Source organism: Acomys russatus, chromosome 8 (assembly GCF_903995435.1).
Source record: "Acomys russatus chromosome 8, mAcoRus1.1, whole genome shotgun sequence".
Lineage (NCBI taxonomy): Eukaryota > Metazoa > Chordata > Mammalia > Rodentia > Muridae > Acomys > Acomys russatus.
In genome coordinates, this window is record NC_067144.1 from 28602575 (window position 1) to 28618236 (window position 15662).

General features: G+C 40.6%; 1 protein-coding gene across 1 annotated transcript in view; it reads left to right on the plus strand.

The window, feature by feature from the left end:
- The window catches only part of Atg3 (autophagy related 3), a 33318-nt gene extending 30859 nt beyond the window's left edge, over positions 1–2459 (plus strand). The window contains exons 11-12 of the mRNA XM_051149988.1: positions 779–847; positions 2184–2459. Coding sequence (XP_051005945.1) covers positions 779–847; positions 2184–2265 — 151 coding nt within the window. The 3' untranslated portion in view covers positions 2266–2459. The remainder of the gene's footprint in view (positions 1–778; positions 848–2183) is intronic.
- Positions 2460–15662: the final 13203 nt, after the last annotated feature.

Sequence of the window (15662 nt, forward strand, 5' to 3'; positions counted from 1 at the left end):
GCATCATAGGAGAGATTTGTATTATCTGTGTGTCTGCATAAGACAAAAATCTTGAGATAATACCATCTAATATAAATCCAAAGTGATTCTTTATGTAGATTCAGATAAATAATACTCATTAATATAGGGGGAAAATATAAGCTTGGCACTGGTCCTTAGCTTGTAGTAAACTCTTCAGATAAAATTTTTTCCTAAGGTAAAATTTAGACATTGAAGGGACTGGCTAGATGGCTTATTGGTAAAAATCTCTTGCTCCACAGCCTGGAACCTGCTATGGAAGGAAAGAATAGAGTCCTGAAAATTGTCCTATGACCTCACATGTATATGGCACGCACATACTCATCTTCATCCACATGGTGTGCACATACCCCTATTCAAACACACACTCACACTGTAGTAATAACACACATGTAAAATCATAAGATTATAGGGCTCTCTTTTTTGATTTGCATACCCTGTTGTTTATGTTTCCAGAGCAAAGAACAGTAGCTTTACATTTACCATTGGCAGGGTTTTTCCCTGTGGTTTCTGCCTCCGTTATCAGAAAGCTGATGGAAGCCATTGTGCTTATTGTGATGATTATAACTTTTAGAAATGGCTGCTCACTCCAATGAAAGTGTCCTTATGGCTCAGCAATTGAGAAAGAATATTTTATAGTTCCATCATTTTATATTAAAAAGTAATTACAATTACAATAGGCTTTTTTGGGGTTATTTATAAATAAAACCTATTTTGATTGAGTTGGCCCATGCTAATGAGATTTGTTGTTTCCTTTCAGGCATGCTGAAGTGATGAAGAAAATTATTGAGACAGTTGCTGAAGGCGGGGGAGAGCTTGGTGTTCATATGTATCCTTACCTGTGTTTATGATTAGTAGCAAATGGTTTCTACATATTTTTCCTTGTTCACTGTGGAATTTAGTGTACCCTTCATGACAGAACCTATAGTTTGCCTTAGCTCCTCATGTATGAAAGTCCTAGTGAAAATTTAATTTATCTAGGATGTATTATTCTACTATGAAAAGTGGACTATGCTCAGTGGCTGGACTTGTATCTGTGTATGCCAGTTACCTGTTCCTTGTTACAGAGGTAATACTTAGCACAGTGTATGTTCCCATCATGTGACAGTAAAGTTAAGGTTGTGTCAACCTGCGGCCTTCTTGAAGCAAAGAATCCAAGTTAAACAGGTTAATTAAAAGAAAGTATAACATAAAAATTTTTCTCCTATGGCAAAGTATTTCTGGCTTTTCTGCTCAGTCTCCAGGGTGGATACTTCTATTGACACACAAATTAGTATCAATGTCCAAGCAACTTGTCATAGCCCTCCCAAGGTACGTGTGTCCATATGAGAGAATTCAGTCAGTAATTGACATGCCAAATAACCTGAATTAATTTGGACATAGGTTTGTATTGAATTTTGTGATTTATATCATTCAGTGAGAGACAGAGGTTGCCTGTGCCTTAACAGTATGATAACCTGGGTGCTGCTAATAAAACATCTTCCACAGAGGAACTTTGGGTTGATTTGATACTGGAACAGACAGCAAGAGCTTTCAGTCCAACAGGACTTATGTCTGGAATCTTGATGTACATTAATTTGTACATTTCCCCCTCTGTTGAAGGCTAGGTAGCACCTTAGAATGCTACAGGTGATTCAGAACAATTTTGTTGCTTATTGACAAGTAAACTCACAGTGTTTCTAGGTACAGTAGAAGAAGAAGCTTCACTGTCTTATTAAATGAGAATAATGCAGTAAAGCTCATTCTATGGTTAAGTGTCACTTATGAAGTGTTTGCATCTGATTTATTTGTCATTTGCTACAGTGTTTGCATAGTTGTTTTGTTTTAAGTTCATATAAATTCTAGAAAATTTGTAAGCAGTAAAGAGGCAAAGTAAGTGAGTGGGTTTTATACTGATTTAAACACAGACAACGTTATAAGTATTGAAGTAATTCAGCATATATTAATTTCTCATTAAGATTTTCCAGATTCAAATATTGAAGTAGATAGTGAGGCAGGCAGTTGTGAGTACCTCTCTTAAGTAGACACACATGTGCATGACTAGGTGAATTTAATAGGCTCAATAGAAGATCTTATGATTTTTTTGATAAATTAATAAAATAGTTACTATGGATTTAGAAAAACACTATTTACAAATCTTATTTTCCTTAGCTACAGACCTTCAGGTATCTTTTAATTTTTTTGAAATTTGTACAAGCTGTCATTCCAACAATAGAATATGACTACACAAGACACTTCACGATGTAGTCAAGAGGACATAGAGTCTATCCTAATTACTGCTTCTGATTTTTAAAGAATTAATACATAGATGTGACCATTGACCATACTTACCAATACGTATAATTTCTCTAATAAAGGGACTATATGTTTATGCATTAAATAAAAACTGTTCCACTACCAGCCTTATTTGTTTAATAAAAATAAGTGTGAAATGCTGTTTTCATTTTCCATCAAAAGGTTATAGAATGATTTGCCCTGTCAGAGCTCAGTTGCAGAGTCAAAGTGGGATTGAACATCTCCTAGGGTCAGAACTAGCTCTAGAAAGCACCCCGCGCCAGACTGTGCGCTCTTTTGCTCTTAGTCCTTCCCTGTTTTGGTTTTTGTTAGCGTTCTTTCACTGTCCTCTTGTCATTTTGGTGACTCTGGTGTTGGGAGGTGGTTTGTAGTGACCTTCCCTGTTTGAAAGTGGATAGTTGATGCCTGATTATAGGTAGGGTACCCTTGCCGGTGGGGATCATGGAGTATTTCCCTGGACCAGGCAGGTGATTCAGGTTCTATTCCTAGAGATTTTTCTCAGCACCTTAGGCTCCAGGCTGAGTCTTGCAAAGTACGTTTCTGTTTGGGCCTTTTCACCTTACTGCTGTAATTCAGACCAGCAGTTTTGGGCTCTAGAGTAAGGTCAGCACACAAGCTCTCTGGTTGTGTAGGTTGATCTCAGCTGCCTGTCCTTCCTGTTGCTTTGTAGTCAAGACCCCAGGTGGATCAGATCTTCTGGGCTGCAGCTGTCTTTTAGCTCTGCCTCTATACTCTGTAGGAGCGTGCAACCTCTCCCATGAATTTGGGAGTTCTTGCTGGGTCTGCAGGAGCTGACCCAGCTAGGATCTGCCTGTTGGAGATTACAGGATCAGTGCCTGGTGGGCCTGAGACAATATGGTTTCAGGCCACTGGCAGTATCCAAGGAGGCAGCAATTTCCATGCCCCTGTAAGCCAGGACACTCCCAGACAATGGAGATTGAGACCGCTGGCGGGAATCCCCTGTATCTTCTCTTTCTGCCAGTGACAGTCAGTATACTCCCCGCTTGCTGTAGGTCAGCAGTTGGGCCCTGCAAGCACGACCCATGGCTCCCTATATCGAGGGAGGTCCTGTCGCGCCCGCCAGAGTGGACCCCACTAGGTTCTGTTGTTTGAGGAGTGCCGGTTCAGTGCTGGCAGCCCGGGTGGGCGGCTGGCGACGATGGCGATTCAGACTGCTGGAATCCCCTGTATCTTCTCTTTCCGCCAGTGACAGCCAGAATGCTCCCAGCTCGCTTTAGGTCTGCAGGTAGACGCCGCAAGCAAGACCCACAGCTCCCGAAAACATGTGCAATCCCACTGGGCTGTGGGAGCAGTCCACGCTGGTTTCTAACTGCCCCTGTTTGCAGGGTCAATCCTTTGTGTCTGGGTTCAGATTGGGCCCAGGACGCGGAGCACGAGCTACACGCCAGCTCTAGCTGTTTTTGTTGAGTCCCACCACCTGTGTTTCCACTCCGGCTAGGCAGGTGACCTCCGCAGTTTGGCGTGGTGTGGATGGAGAGGTTCAATGGTAGTTTCACCCTATTTGCTGAGACTCCTCAGGTTGGGGGCTCCAGAAAATCCCCTCCCCAAATGGTGAGTTTGGGTTTTATGTGCCGGCTGCAGCTTGGTTGTGGATTCCGTTTCAGAGTTTGGGGTGTGCGTTTAGCACCTCCGGGCTGTTGCTTGTCCCAGGGATAGACCCACTGGTGGTCTGCAGAGTTTGGGGCCCCACTCACCTACAGTTCTCAAAATCCCGCAGTCTGTGGCTCCATTCATGTCCCTGGTCACCTCAGAGTAGATCAGCTATGGTGCATACTGGTCGACGCCATCTTGCGAATCTCCCTTGTATTTTTTAATTAGCTTATGAAATAGTGGGTTTCCATATGGCTTCTTTATGCATCCTTAATATGATTAACCCATCCCTTTGCTCTGATTTCTCTACCATAAGTCAGGATCCCTGCTTCCATTCTTTTATGCTACTGCTGTTCTACCTTCTCTACTTTTCAAGTTGGCGTGCAAGATATATCTCATATAGCTTGTTCAAAGCACATTTAAGTTAAGCCTTCTACCCCCTCCACGTTTGAACCTTTCACCCTTAATATTTTGTGTTTTATTTTCTTACCTCAAAGTCTCTACTCCCAGTAGTCTCTTGGTAATTACCTGGCTTTCACATGAACTCCAAGTTAAACATAAAGATGATCCAAGACTGGAATCCACATAACAGAGCGTGCAATATTTGTCTTCTTGATTCTGGTGGTTTCAGTGTAATATTTTTTCCAGTTTAATCCAGTTACTTGCAAGTTGTTTCTGTTTGCTCTGAAACTGTTAGAGGATAAAGTAAGGTGCTTCAACTTGTAGGTAGAGGTATGGACTTTGTGAGCAGACTCCAATAACATGGGAAGCAAAGTCAGCAGTTGACAGGATCTCATGTACAGAAGATGACTTCTGTACAACAACGAAGACTGTCATGGAGTGAAGACGCAGCAAACAGAATGGCAGGAAACTTGTCAACTATATCTAACAGATGACTAGTATCTAGACTATACAAAGAACTACAATATCTAAACATGAAGAAACAACCCAACTAAAAAGTAGGCTTTGTGGAGAGATGGCTCAGGTTAGGATTACATGCTGCTCTCATGAAGGATCTGTGTTCAATTCTCAGCACCGTTATTAGGTGCTTACACCTTTCTATAACTTCAACTCCAGAGGATCTGACACTGTCGTCCAACCTCTGTGAGCAACTAAGTAAGTGTGCACATGCACACTTCAACACAAACAAACACACACGCATACATGCCCATAGAACCCCCTTTGAAAGAAGTGATCAAACTGAATAGAAAGTTTCCAAAACAAACAAACAAACAAAAAAATACTTTTAAAAATGTTCAGCATTCTAGGCTGTCATGGAAATGCAGACTTAAATTATTTAAGATTCTGTCTCACCAAAGTCAGAATGGCCTTGATCAGGATGACAAATGGCAGCAAATATTGGCATTGATGTGGGGAAGGCATCATTTTTATACATTGGTGGTAGCTGTGTAAAACTAGTGTAGCTACCTTGGAAGTCAATTTGGAGGTTTCTCAAAAAATGAAATAGAACTGCCATATGACTCAGTTATACCACTGGTTGTTAAGGAAATGAAAGGAGTTTACATCCTTCAGAGATGCATATCCAGGTTCATTGTTGCTCAATTCACAATAGCTTGGAAATGAAATCAGTTTAGTCCCACTGATGAGTAGATGAGAAATGTCCACAGTGGATATCACTCATCTGCAAAGGATGATGAAACCTTACCTTTAATGCCTTTGCCTTTCTCTTTTTAAGTTGCTACCCAAATTTTATCAAAAAGAACAGTCTATAATGAAGGTAATGACTTAATGGGTGTAGTATGGTCCTTGTTATGGTATAAAATCAAGATTTAAATCTCAAAGCTGTAGGCCTGTCTCCATTTTCTTTTAACCATTTAACATAACCATGTTTCATTGTGGCAATTTTTATTCATATATACATTGCTCTGCAAACTAAATCTTCCTTAATTTTCCAAACTGATTTTACTGGATAAGTAGCTGGTCATGTTTATCGGAGGCCACTAGATGGCGTGTGTTCTTGTTAGAGTCATATTACATTCCAGTGATTTTAGGTGGGTAGAGACACAACTCTGAAGCTGACTGCTTGTTGCTTTTGCCGAGAACCCAAGTTCACAACTGCCTGAAACTCCAGCTCCAAAGGGTCTGTTGTCTCTTCTGACCTTGATGTACATGTGCACTTAGATGCAATCCCCCCTCCCCCACAATAATTAAAAGTTCCAGTGATTGGCTGATTATCTTTCAGATCTTCCTTTATTGAAAATTGTCACATGCAAATAAATAGTTTCACTTTTTTTCTAATCTGTTTCCATTTTCTCTATTAAACTGTCTAGGGGCTGTCAAGTAGGAGTAATAAGTCATACTTGCCTTTGTGATCTTTGATAAAGATTATTTTATCAACTCTGTAGCATTGGCTGTAGTTTTGTGTGAGTGGCCTTAGGCTGAGTTACTCTGAATTTTGAGATTTTCCTTATGTTTATTGAAACCTTTTTTTTTTTTTTTAATTTAGCAAATGGCATTGATTATTGGAACAACTTTGCGCTCTGGGTGAATTGCATAATCTCGAGTTCAGCTTCCTAGTGTATTGATGAATTTTGCATCTGTGCTCACTGAGCATATTGGTGGGCAGTTTTCTTCTAAAGCCTTGCTTGATTTTGGTTTGGAGGTAATGCAGGTCTCAGTGTGAACTGAAACGTCTTTTCTGGATTTGGAGAGATGGCATAGGAGTTCTTGCTGCTTCTCCAGAAGACATTGGGTAGCTCACAACTGCTTGCAACTCCAGCAGCAGGGAGCCAACACCTTCATGGGGTTTCCCATATACCGTCACACAAACATATACACAAATATATACATACATGTACAGTTTTTTCTTATATTTTCTGAGGTTATTTTTTAAATCGGGATTTGCTGGTAGAGCGTGCATTTGTGGTGGTGGTGGTGGTGGTGGTGGTGGTGGTGGTGGTGGTGGTGGTGTGTGTGTGTGTGTGTGTGTGTGTGTGTATGTGTGTGTATCATATAGCCTGGGCTGACTTCAAACTCACTATGCCTTGAAGTTCAGATCCTCCAGCCTCCAGCTACAGAGTTTTGTGATTACAGGGGTACATCCCCATGCCCCACTTATGAAGTACTAGGAATTGAATTCTGGGCTTCTTTTAACCTAGGACACTTTCTTCTTGGGCGAATTTGGTGATTCTTTTTGAGTGAACTTGGCCACAAGGGAGATGTCCTGGTGGAATGTCTGCATGTGATGCATGACTACCATCCCACCACACCTCTAGTAATGGACCACAAAAGACACTTCTGAATGTGCTTTCTGATGTTTTCTATTGAGTGCCAGATAGACTTGATGGAAGGAGAACCTGAAAAAGAATGAGGACTCACCAGATTACATTCAGTTTTCCACATTGCCCACTCTCTCTTCACCACGTCGTTACCTTGTCTTGCTGACATACATGGAGAGCAGGAGTCCCTTCTCTCTGACCAGGCCATGTTTTGTACCAGCTAATTTTATTTGTGTTCTCAGGCTTCCTACATGTTTGCATAAAGTCTTGAATGTGAATTTAGTTCTGTTGTGCTTTGCTTAAAGAATGAAATTAACACCTCTCAGCTTTCTACATTCTGAGGCAGAAGTTTATTTTTTTTTTTAAAGGACCAGTTCAACTAGCCCAAGAGGCATGTGTCATGAAAGTCTTCACTTACCACAAGATTGGGATAGATGTGAGGATATCCTATTGGGACTCTAGGTGAGAGAAGTATGGGAGAATGGGGAAATAGAAGGATCCAGAGGGTCCTAGAAACCTACAAGAAGAACATCATGATGGGCAGATCTGGACTCAGGGGTTCTGCTCAAACTACTGCACCAACCAAGGACAATACATGCAGTAAATATTGAACCCCTACTCAGATCTAGCCAGTGGACAGAACATTCTCCATAGGTGAGTGGAGAGAGGGGACTGACTCTGTCATGAACTCTGGTCCCCCATATTTTACCACTTACCCTTGGTGGGGAGGCCTGGTGCCAACTAAAAGAATAAGCAGGCTACAAAGATGAGACTTGATAACTTATGACCATATAGTGGGAGAGGAGGTCCCACTTGGCATAGACCTAGGGGAGGGGAATAGGGTGAAAGCAGGAGGGAGGGAGGAATGGGAAAATCCAAGGGATGGGATAACAATTGAGATGTAATCTGAATAAATTAATTTTTAAAAAAGGACCAGTTCAATTCCACAATAGGTTACTCAGTTAAGATAAATGGGAAATATGCTGCTTTCTGCACAGAAGGCGATGCTGTGTACTGAATTAGCACTGTGCTTGCTACATAACATTTTGATACTTATGTTTTTAGCAGTGTACAATGGTGCATTTAAAAATGTAATTCAAGTAAATTGATGTTTTGGGAACTCTGCACTCCCTCCTCAGAACTCAGCTATCTATAGGACACATGCTTTATTCTATAGAGTTTGGACTTAGAATATCAAAGGAGTGGCACCAGGTAAGGCCAGTCACATCAAAAATATATATATACCAAGACAATCAGTCTTCAGTAGGAATTGTGTTATATGGATGAGCCCAAGAAAGTTAGTTTTCATAAAGTTTGTTGTTAAATTACAGATCAGAAAACTTAGACTTTTCCTGTTTCCCAAAGATTAAAGAGAGCATGCTAAATTTCCCCTTAGAGACTGGCATTAAGGTTAAACTCTTGTAAAGTATAAAAGCACAGCTTTCTAGAAGAAAATATAAGAATATCTTGTGATCATAGATGTAGCAGAATTTTAAAGATTTTAATTAAAATATAATTACATTACTTTCCTGCCTCCATCTCTTCCCCCCAGGCTCCCCCATGCTTCACTTTCACTCCTCAAGAGAGCCTCCTCAACACCAGCCCTGTCCACCCTCTGCCCATTTAGCATGGACCGTCAGGCAGGGGGAAAGATGTGTAGCTATGCCAAAATTATTATTTTAAAAATACGGTTAGATTTTGCAGGCGAATAGTAGTTTGAGAGAGGGTGTTTGTGAAGTCCAAAACAGATGTCTGGCTTACCTTTATACAGAGAATTCCTGAAACCCAGCAATGAATTCAGTGGAATCTAATGTGTTTCTGTATAAAAATTACCCTATAGCTCAGAATCTTAAAGCGATCACCAGCACTTGTTTCTTACAGTATGGATCCTATGGGGGTTTGAATGGGAACGGCCTTCATATTTGAATGTTTGGTCATCAGAGAGTGGCACTACTTGAGTCGGAGGTATGACTTGGTTGAAGTAGACTTGACCTTGTTGGAGGAAGTGTGTCACCGTGGCTGGGCTTTGAGGTTTCAAATGCTTAAGCTAGTCCCAGCAGCTTTCTGTTCCCATTGCTTGTGGACTGGATGAGGAACTTTCAGCTCCTTCTCTAGCACCGCACCGGCCTGTGTCCTTCCATGTTTCCATCCATGCTGATAACGGACTAAACTTCCGCACCGTAAGCAAGCCCCAATTAAATGTTTTCCTCCATAAAAGTTGTTATGGTGATTGACTTAAGACAAAGTCAGATCTCAGGAGAGCCCCACGTGTTTTTCTGGATCCGGCCAGATGCTGCACTCTTCATTTTAGTGCACCTGAATGCTCAAGCTGCAAGTTTCACTTGTAAAATTCACATAACAGGTCTGAAGAAAGCCAGTTATTGTCCTTTTGGCTCCCTCTACTTTCCGCTTTTATTCACTTAATTATTTGGCATTTCATGTTTCATGTATGTGTAGCTTAAAATTCTTGATTTCACAACTTCATAGCTTTTTTGTCACTTGTGATTAAATAGCATGACGGGATGGGAGCATGACCTCCTCATGGCCAACCAGGAAGCACAGAGGCAATGCTGGTGCTTGGCTGTCTCTTGTTCTCCTTGCATCTAGGCCTTTAGGGGCTCAGCGCATGGCCCCGGTCACATTCAGAGTGTACCTTGCAGTACTCAGCCTCTGCAGATACCCTCACAGACACACCTTGAGGTGTGCCTGTCTAGTATCCTCTCTGATTTTAGACCCACTCAAGTTGACAAGATTATAACAACAAGCAAGCTGGTGATGGTTAAAGGCTGGTTCTTACTTTGGGAACCTCTCTAGATAGCTGTTTAGTGTCCCCAGACAGAGAAATTTATCTAAGAGAGTGGGAAAAGAGCCACAATCTCTCCCATGACATAATCTTAGGATTCACATACTGCATGTCCCTCGCTCCATTGGTTATATAGGTCCATCTACTCAATGTGACTGAAAAATACACTTTCGTGTCAATGTCATGCATCAAGGATCATAATGGGTCATCCTGAAAGCCTACTAACATGGTTAGACATCTCAAATTTAAAAAAAAAGATGAAATACCAATAACAAAGAAAAAGCTCAAAGGCTCTCTGTGTGGACAGCTGTTCATGTTGGCTGGTGCAGCATTTTGAGAGAAGAATTGCCCAGTATCTGGTTAGGCACACCCCCTCTATGGTATACATCCTAAAAAGATGCACGAAGAGCACCATCGGTGAGCTGTAGGAGGACACTGGCTTTGTGGTGGCATTAGTGGAAGGAGCCTAGTCATTAATCACAGATTTATAAGGTACTATATAGCAATTGTAGCCATGAAACTGTGACTACTTCTTCAGCATTGATCTGAATAAAGCCAGTTATTGTCCTTTTGGCTCCCTCTACTTTCCACTTTTATTTGCTCATTTATTTGGCATTTCATAACATTTCATGTATGTGTAGCTTAAAATTCTTTTTTAAAATATATTTTATTGATTTATTCAGATTACATCTCAGTTGTTATCCCATCCCTTGTATCCTCCCATTCCTCCCTCCCTCCCATTTTCCCCTTACTCCCCTCCCCTATGACTGTGACTGAGGGGCACCTCCTCCTCCTGTATATGCTCACAGGGTATCAAGTCTCTTCTTGGTAGCCTGCTATCCTTCCTCTGAGTGCCACCAGGCCTCTCCATCCAGGGGATGGGGTCAAATATGGGACACCAGAGTTCGTGTAAAAGTCAGACCCCAGTCTTCACTCATCTGTGGAGAATGTCCTGTCCATTGGCTAGATCTGGGTAGGGGTTCGAACTTTACTGCACGCATTGTCCTTGGCTGGTTCCATAGTTTGAACAGGACCCCTGGGCCCAGATCTGCCTGTCATAATGTTCTTGTAGGTTTCTAGGACCCTCTGGATCCTTCTATTTCCCCATTCTCCCATGCTTCTCTCACCTAGAGTCCCAATAGGATGTCCTCACCTCTGACCCACTTTCCTGGTAAGTGAAGACTTTCATGGGATATTTCACAACTTCATAGCTGTATGAACAATAAGACCTCCATGTCCCCACTAGTTCTTCCTTCACTACTAAACACTCTGTTTCTGAGCCAAAGCTAGGCATCCTCTTTAATATCCCCCTCTTTCTCTACCTCACTCATATTTATCCCTTCACTACAAGTCCTGCCTCCCTACCTCAGAAATATCCCACTGCTTGGGATGCTCTATGGTGATGCCAACTCAGGAGAATCATTGGTTACACATTGAGAAATATTTGTCCAGCAGGGGGCAGTAGAACAACACAAAATGTAAGCATCTAGGGGCTTGCTTGTACCTATTGAGTCTTAATCCCATGACTATTGTAATTCACGTTTAGCACAGAATGCTTGAATGCCCTCTTGTAAAATGAAGAGAATGGACAAAACCAATTATTTTTCCCTGGTGATATTCTTAAAGTCCTGTTTCCAAGAGCACTTGGTATTAATGAACTTAAGCAATGCCAGGAATTTGAGGGCTCCAAGCCCTCCTTTCCACTATCTCTCCCTACCGCTATCAACCTACTAAGATAAATATGTTTTTGCTTGGTATATTGGAGTTTCTCATATCATTTGTGGGGAGGGAAGAGTTTTATACTTAAAGAAATAGACACCTCTATTATTGCCAACATATTCTCTTGGGCTGTGTTTTCTTATTTGAGACTGGTATTTTTGAATCTAGGGTGTTACATATGCTTGGCAGATGCTTGACTGCTGAACTAAATATCCCGCTCTTTTAAGCCTATCATTTTTTGGTGAGACACGAGGGTCTGACTGGGTTGTGAAGCCTGGTCTTGGGCTCACTTTATAGCCCAGGCAGGTCTTGAGGCTGATCCTCCTCACCCTCTCAAGTAACTGGGTTTATAGGTGGGTACCACCATCTTTCGTGTTTTCATTATAGTTTCTTGGCATTTAAAAAAAATTTCTACAGCAAAGTATTGGAAACTTTATAAGGAAAGAAGGCTTGTGTAGCATACAGCTCTTGAAGTTTAAGAGGGTGGCACTTAACAGTTGCTGGGCTACAGTGTAGGCCTGGTGAAAGATAGTATTAATGGCAATATGACTTGTGGACGAGACTGTGTAATAAAGAAAACACTAAGCCTTGCTTTAGAAACAGCCTGGTCTCACAGGAACCCAACAACACTGGCCATACTGGACTCAAGCTCACAAAACAAAGTTAATCCACTTCTGAAGAGACAGACCAATGGCCTTTCATTTTTTGAGAGTTTCGCTCACTGATTGCATGCGGGAGACCAATCGTTTTATCACATGAACCTTTGGAGAGCACAAGTCATTTTCAAGCTGCAGCAGCAGCCACTGTAAGAACTGTGAGAGAGTAAACATTGTGGTTTGGGTTTGATTTAGTTGATGGGCAATGATTATAAGCATCTTTTCATTTGATTATTGGCTACATGACTTCTTTGGAGGAACGTCTTCCAACTGTGCCCATTTTTTTCATTGTTGAGATTTTTTTTGAAAGCAATCAACACAACATTTTTATATATTATTTGTTTTAATTATTTGAGAATACCATCCATGGATACAATGTATTTTGATCATATTAACTTCCTACCACTCCCCCAACTTACCCTTGTTGTACCCCACTTCCAACTTCACATCCACATATATATTTAGATATATATATTTGGAGCTTAGCATAGATTGCATTCCCACTGAGAATGATATCTATATCTCCACCCACTGGAGCATGGCCCGCCTACCAGAGGCCATACACTTAAAGAAAACTCACTCTTCTCTTACCCAGAAGTGATCAACTGTCAATGGCTCCTTATCTGGGTGTAGTGGCTCATGGGCTGATTTCCATGTTGGAATGTCGACGGATTTGATCTTGTGTGGGTCTTGTATAAACAGCCACAGCTGCTGTGATTTCATGAATAGAGTACTTTCCTTATGTCCAGAAGACATCATTTCACCCTCCTCTTCTAGACCTCTGACACCTCCAATCTTTCTATGCCTTCTTCCGTGATGGTCCCTAGCCTTGGAGGGAAGAGATGTGGTAATGTAGATGTCCCATTTATGGATGAGCACTCTATAGACACTCATTTTCTGTACTTGACCAGTTGTGAGTTGCAGTGTCAATCACTGTTCATTGCACAAACAGACTCATCTGATGAGGCTGAGAACTGCACTGGTCTATAGGTACAGAGATAGGAATTTAGAGCACAGTTTGACACTAGGTCAATTTAACAAAATAATATTAGTAGGTTTATCCCTGGAGACTATGAGCTCCTACCCGTGGGTTCTTGTCTACCTTTACAATACCAGCCATATGTTCCCTGTGGAGAAAGCCTTAAGAAAACGGCCTATACTTAAATTATATTATTTTTTTTCTGTTGAATTGTAGACATTCCTTATATATTTTAGGCATAAACTACATATCAGATAAATGGTTTGAAAATATTTTCTCCCACTTTATATGCTGCCCTTTCGGTCTTGATTGTCCTGATGGTAGTTTAATGTTTTAAAACTACCTATCTACCTCTAACTGAGGTATTCACTCTCCTCCAAATGAAACAAGTTTTAAAAAGACTTGTACAAGAATGTTCACAGTATCTTCCTATTAAAAAGATGACAATTGGAAGTAGCCTAGGTTACCTTATATGAAAATTAATAAACTTTGGAGTTTAGCATAGCTGCATTCCCACTGAGAATGCTGAAGAGACATGGTTGCTACAAAACCTCACCAACATCTGGTGCTATTTGTCTTTGCTGATAAACATTCTCTCAACTTGTCACAGTAACCTATGGTCTCTAATTTGCATTTACACAACTAATTATAATAAGCATAATTTTCATACATTTACTGGCCCATCTTGGATCTTTTTTACAAATATATATGTAACTATATTTCCCTGTTTTTAATTTAATATTTAATAAATTGTTCATTTGTGGTTTTTATATATCTATATACTAGACTTAGTTTTCTATATTTTACAAATATTTTCTTGTTTGTGGGTTAACTATTCATTACTTTTTTTTCCTTTTTCTTCCTCTGTTTGAGATTTATATTTATTCATTTTTACTTATTTGTTTTTTTTTGGACAGGGTCTTACAATGTAGAACTGGCTGACCTGCAACTTGCTATATAGAACAGGCTGTTCTTCTTGCCTTTGCCTTCTGAGTGCTCATGTCAGCTCTTTGAGACACTGAGAGCGTAAGAATGTTGGGAAGAAAAGTACATATCTCATTAAGGGGATAGTTATTCGTCCCACTTCTTTAACATAGCTTCAAGTAGACCTGCTTTTCTGAGGCCAGGTGATTGACCTACCCACTGAGATAACCTTTAAGGGAGGAAAGAATGGCATATGTCCACCCAGAGGTAGATTCCACTTCTTATTGAAACAAAACCATAAATGATATATTTATATGCAACAGCTTGATAGCTTTAACTGTTAAGTTTATGTTAGGTGTGGATGAGGTATGGTCCATGTTTATATTCCCTATATTTTGTTTAGATGATTTTCTTTACTGGCTTATCTTGAATAACCAATGAAAAGTTAGAGAACCTTTTAGCTTTTTCTTCTGTCCTTTTGATCTGTTTGTCTATCTTGAGACCAAACCTTGATTATATGGCTCTGTAGGAAGACTTGACAGGAAATAATATGTCCTTCAAATTTGTTCTTTTCCTCAGATTGCTTTGGATATATTGGGTCCTTTCAATTTCATATACATTTCAAGTAGGGCCTGGAAAGATGGTTAAGAGGACTGGAGCTGAGTTCTCAGTGTCTGTGTTGGGTATGTCACAAACATCTGTAGTGAAATCATTGCCATTCCCAGGGTTTCAGAGACCCTCTTCTGACCTCCAAGGACACCTGCATTCATGTGCACATAATCACACACAGACATATACATGTACATGTAATTTAAAATGAAATACTTAAAAAATTTAAAAGCAAATTTCTATAAAAATTACCCTGTTAGATTTTTATTGAGATTATTTTGATTTTGTAGATATATTTGGTAGAGAAGTAACATTTAAATAGTGAATTTATGTTTCACTACACGAATGTAGTATTGAAAGGGGCCTGACAGGGAAATAGATATTTTGAAGAAACACTTGTGTCCCTTATTTTGGCTTCTAGACTGTTAACATGATTGGCCCTGAGAAACTGAAATTCTCTCAAGAATCTCATGCTGGGAACAGAAAAAAGCCTAAAGGGCCAGTTGGAAGGTAAGCAGAAAGAGATTTACCACTGTTAGACTACCTTACAGAAGAGACAGTTATTGGCCCAAAGATGGGTCAATGGTGGGCAGGAACGTGCCTTGACCAGGACTGCTTAGATAGTCTTACCTTTGGCCTTCACCTCAGATTGCAGAAGATGGACTTGTAAGGGGGAGGGTGTCTCCATATCCCTTTGTTCCTCTTCCCAGTGTGACCACATCGAATGCATCTCCTTTCTCTGCTTTTATGATTAAATCTGGCTGTTCTAATCCACTTATTGAGGATGGATGGCAGACCATGGCTTCTTG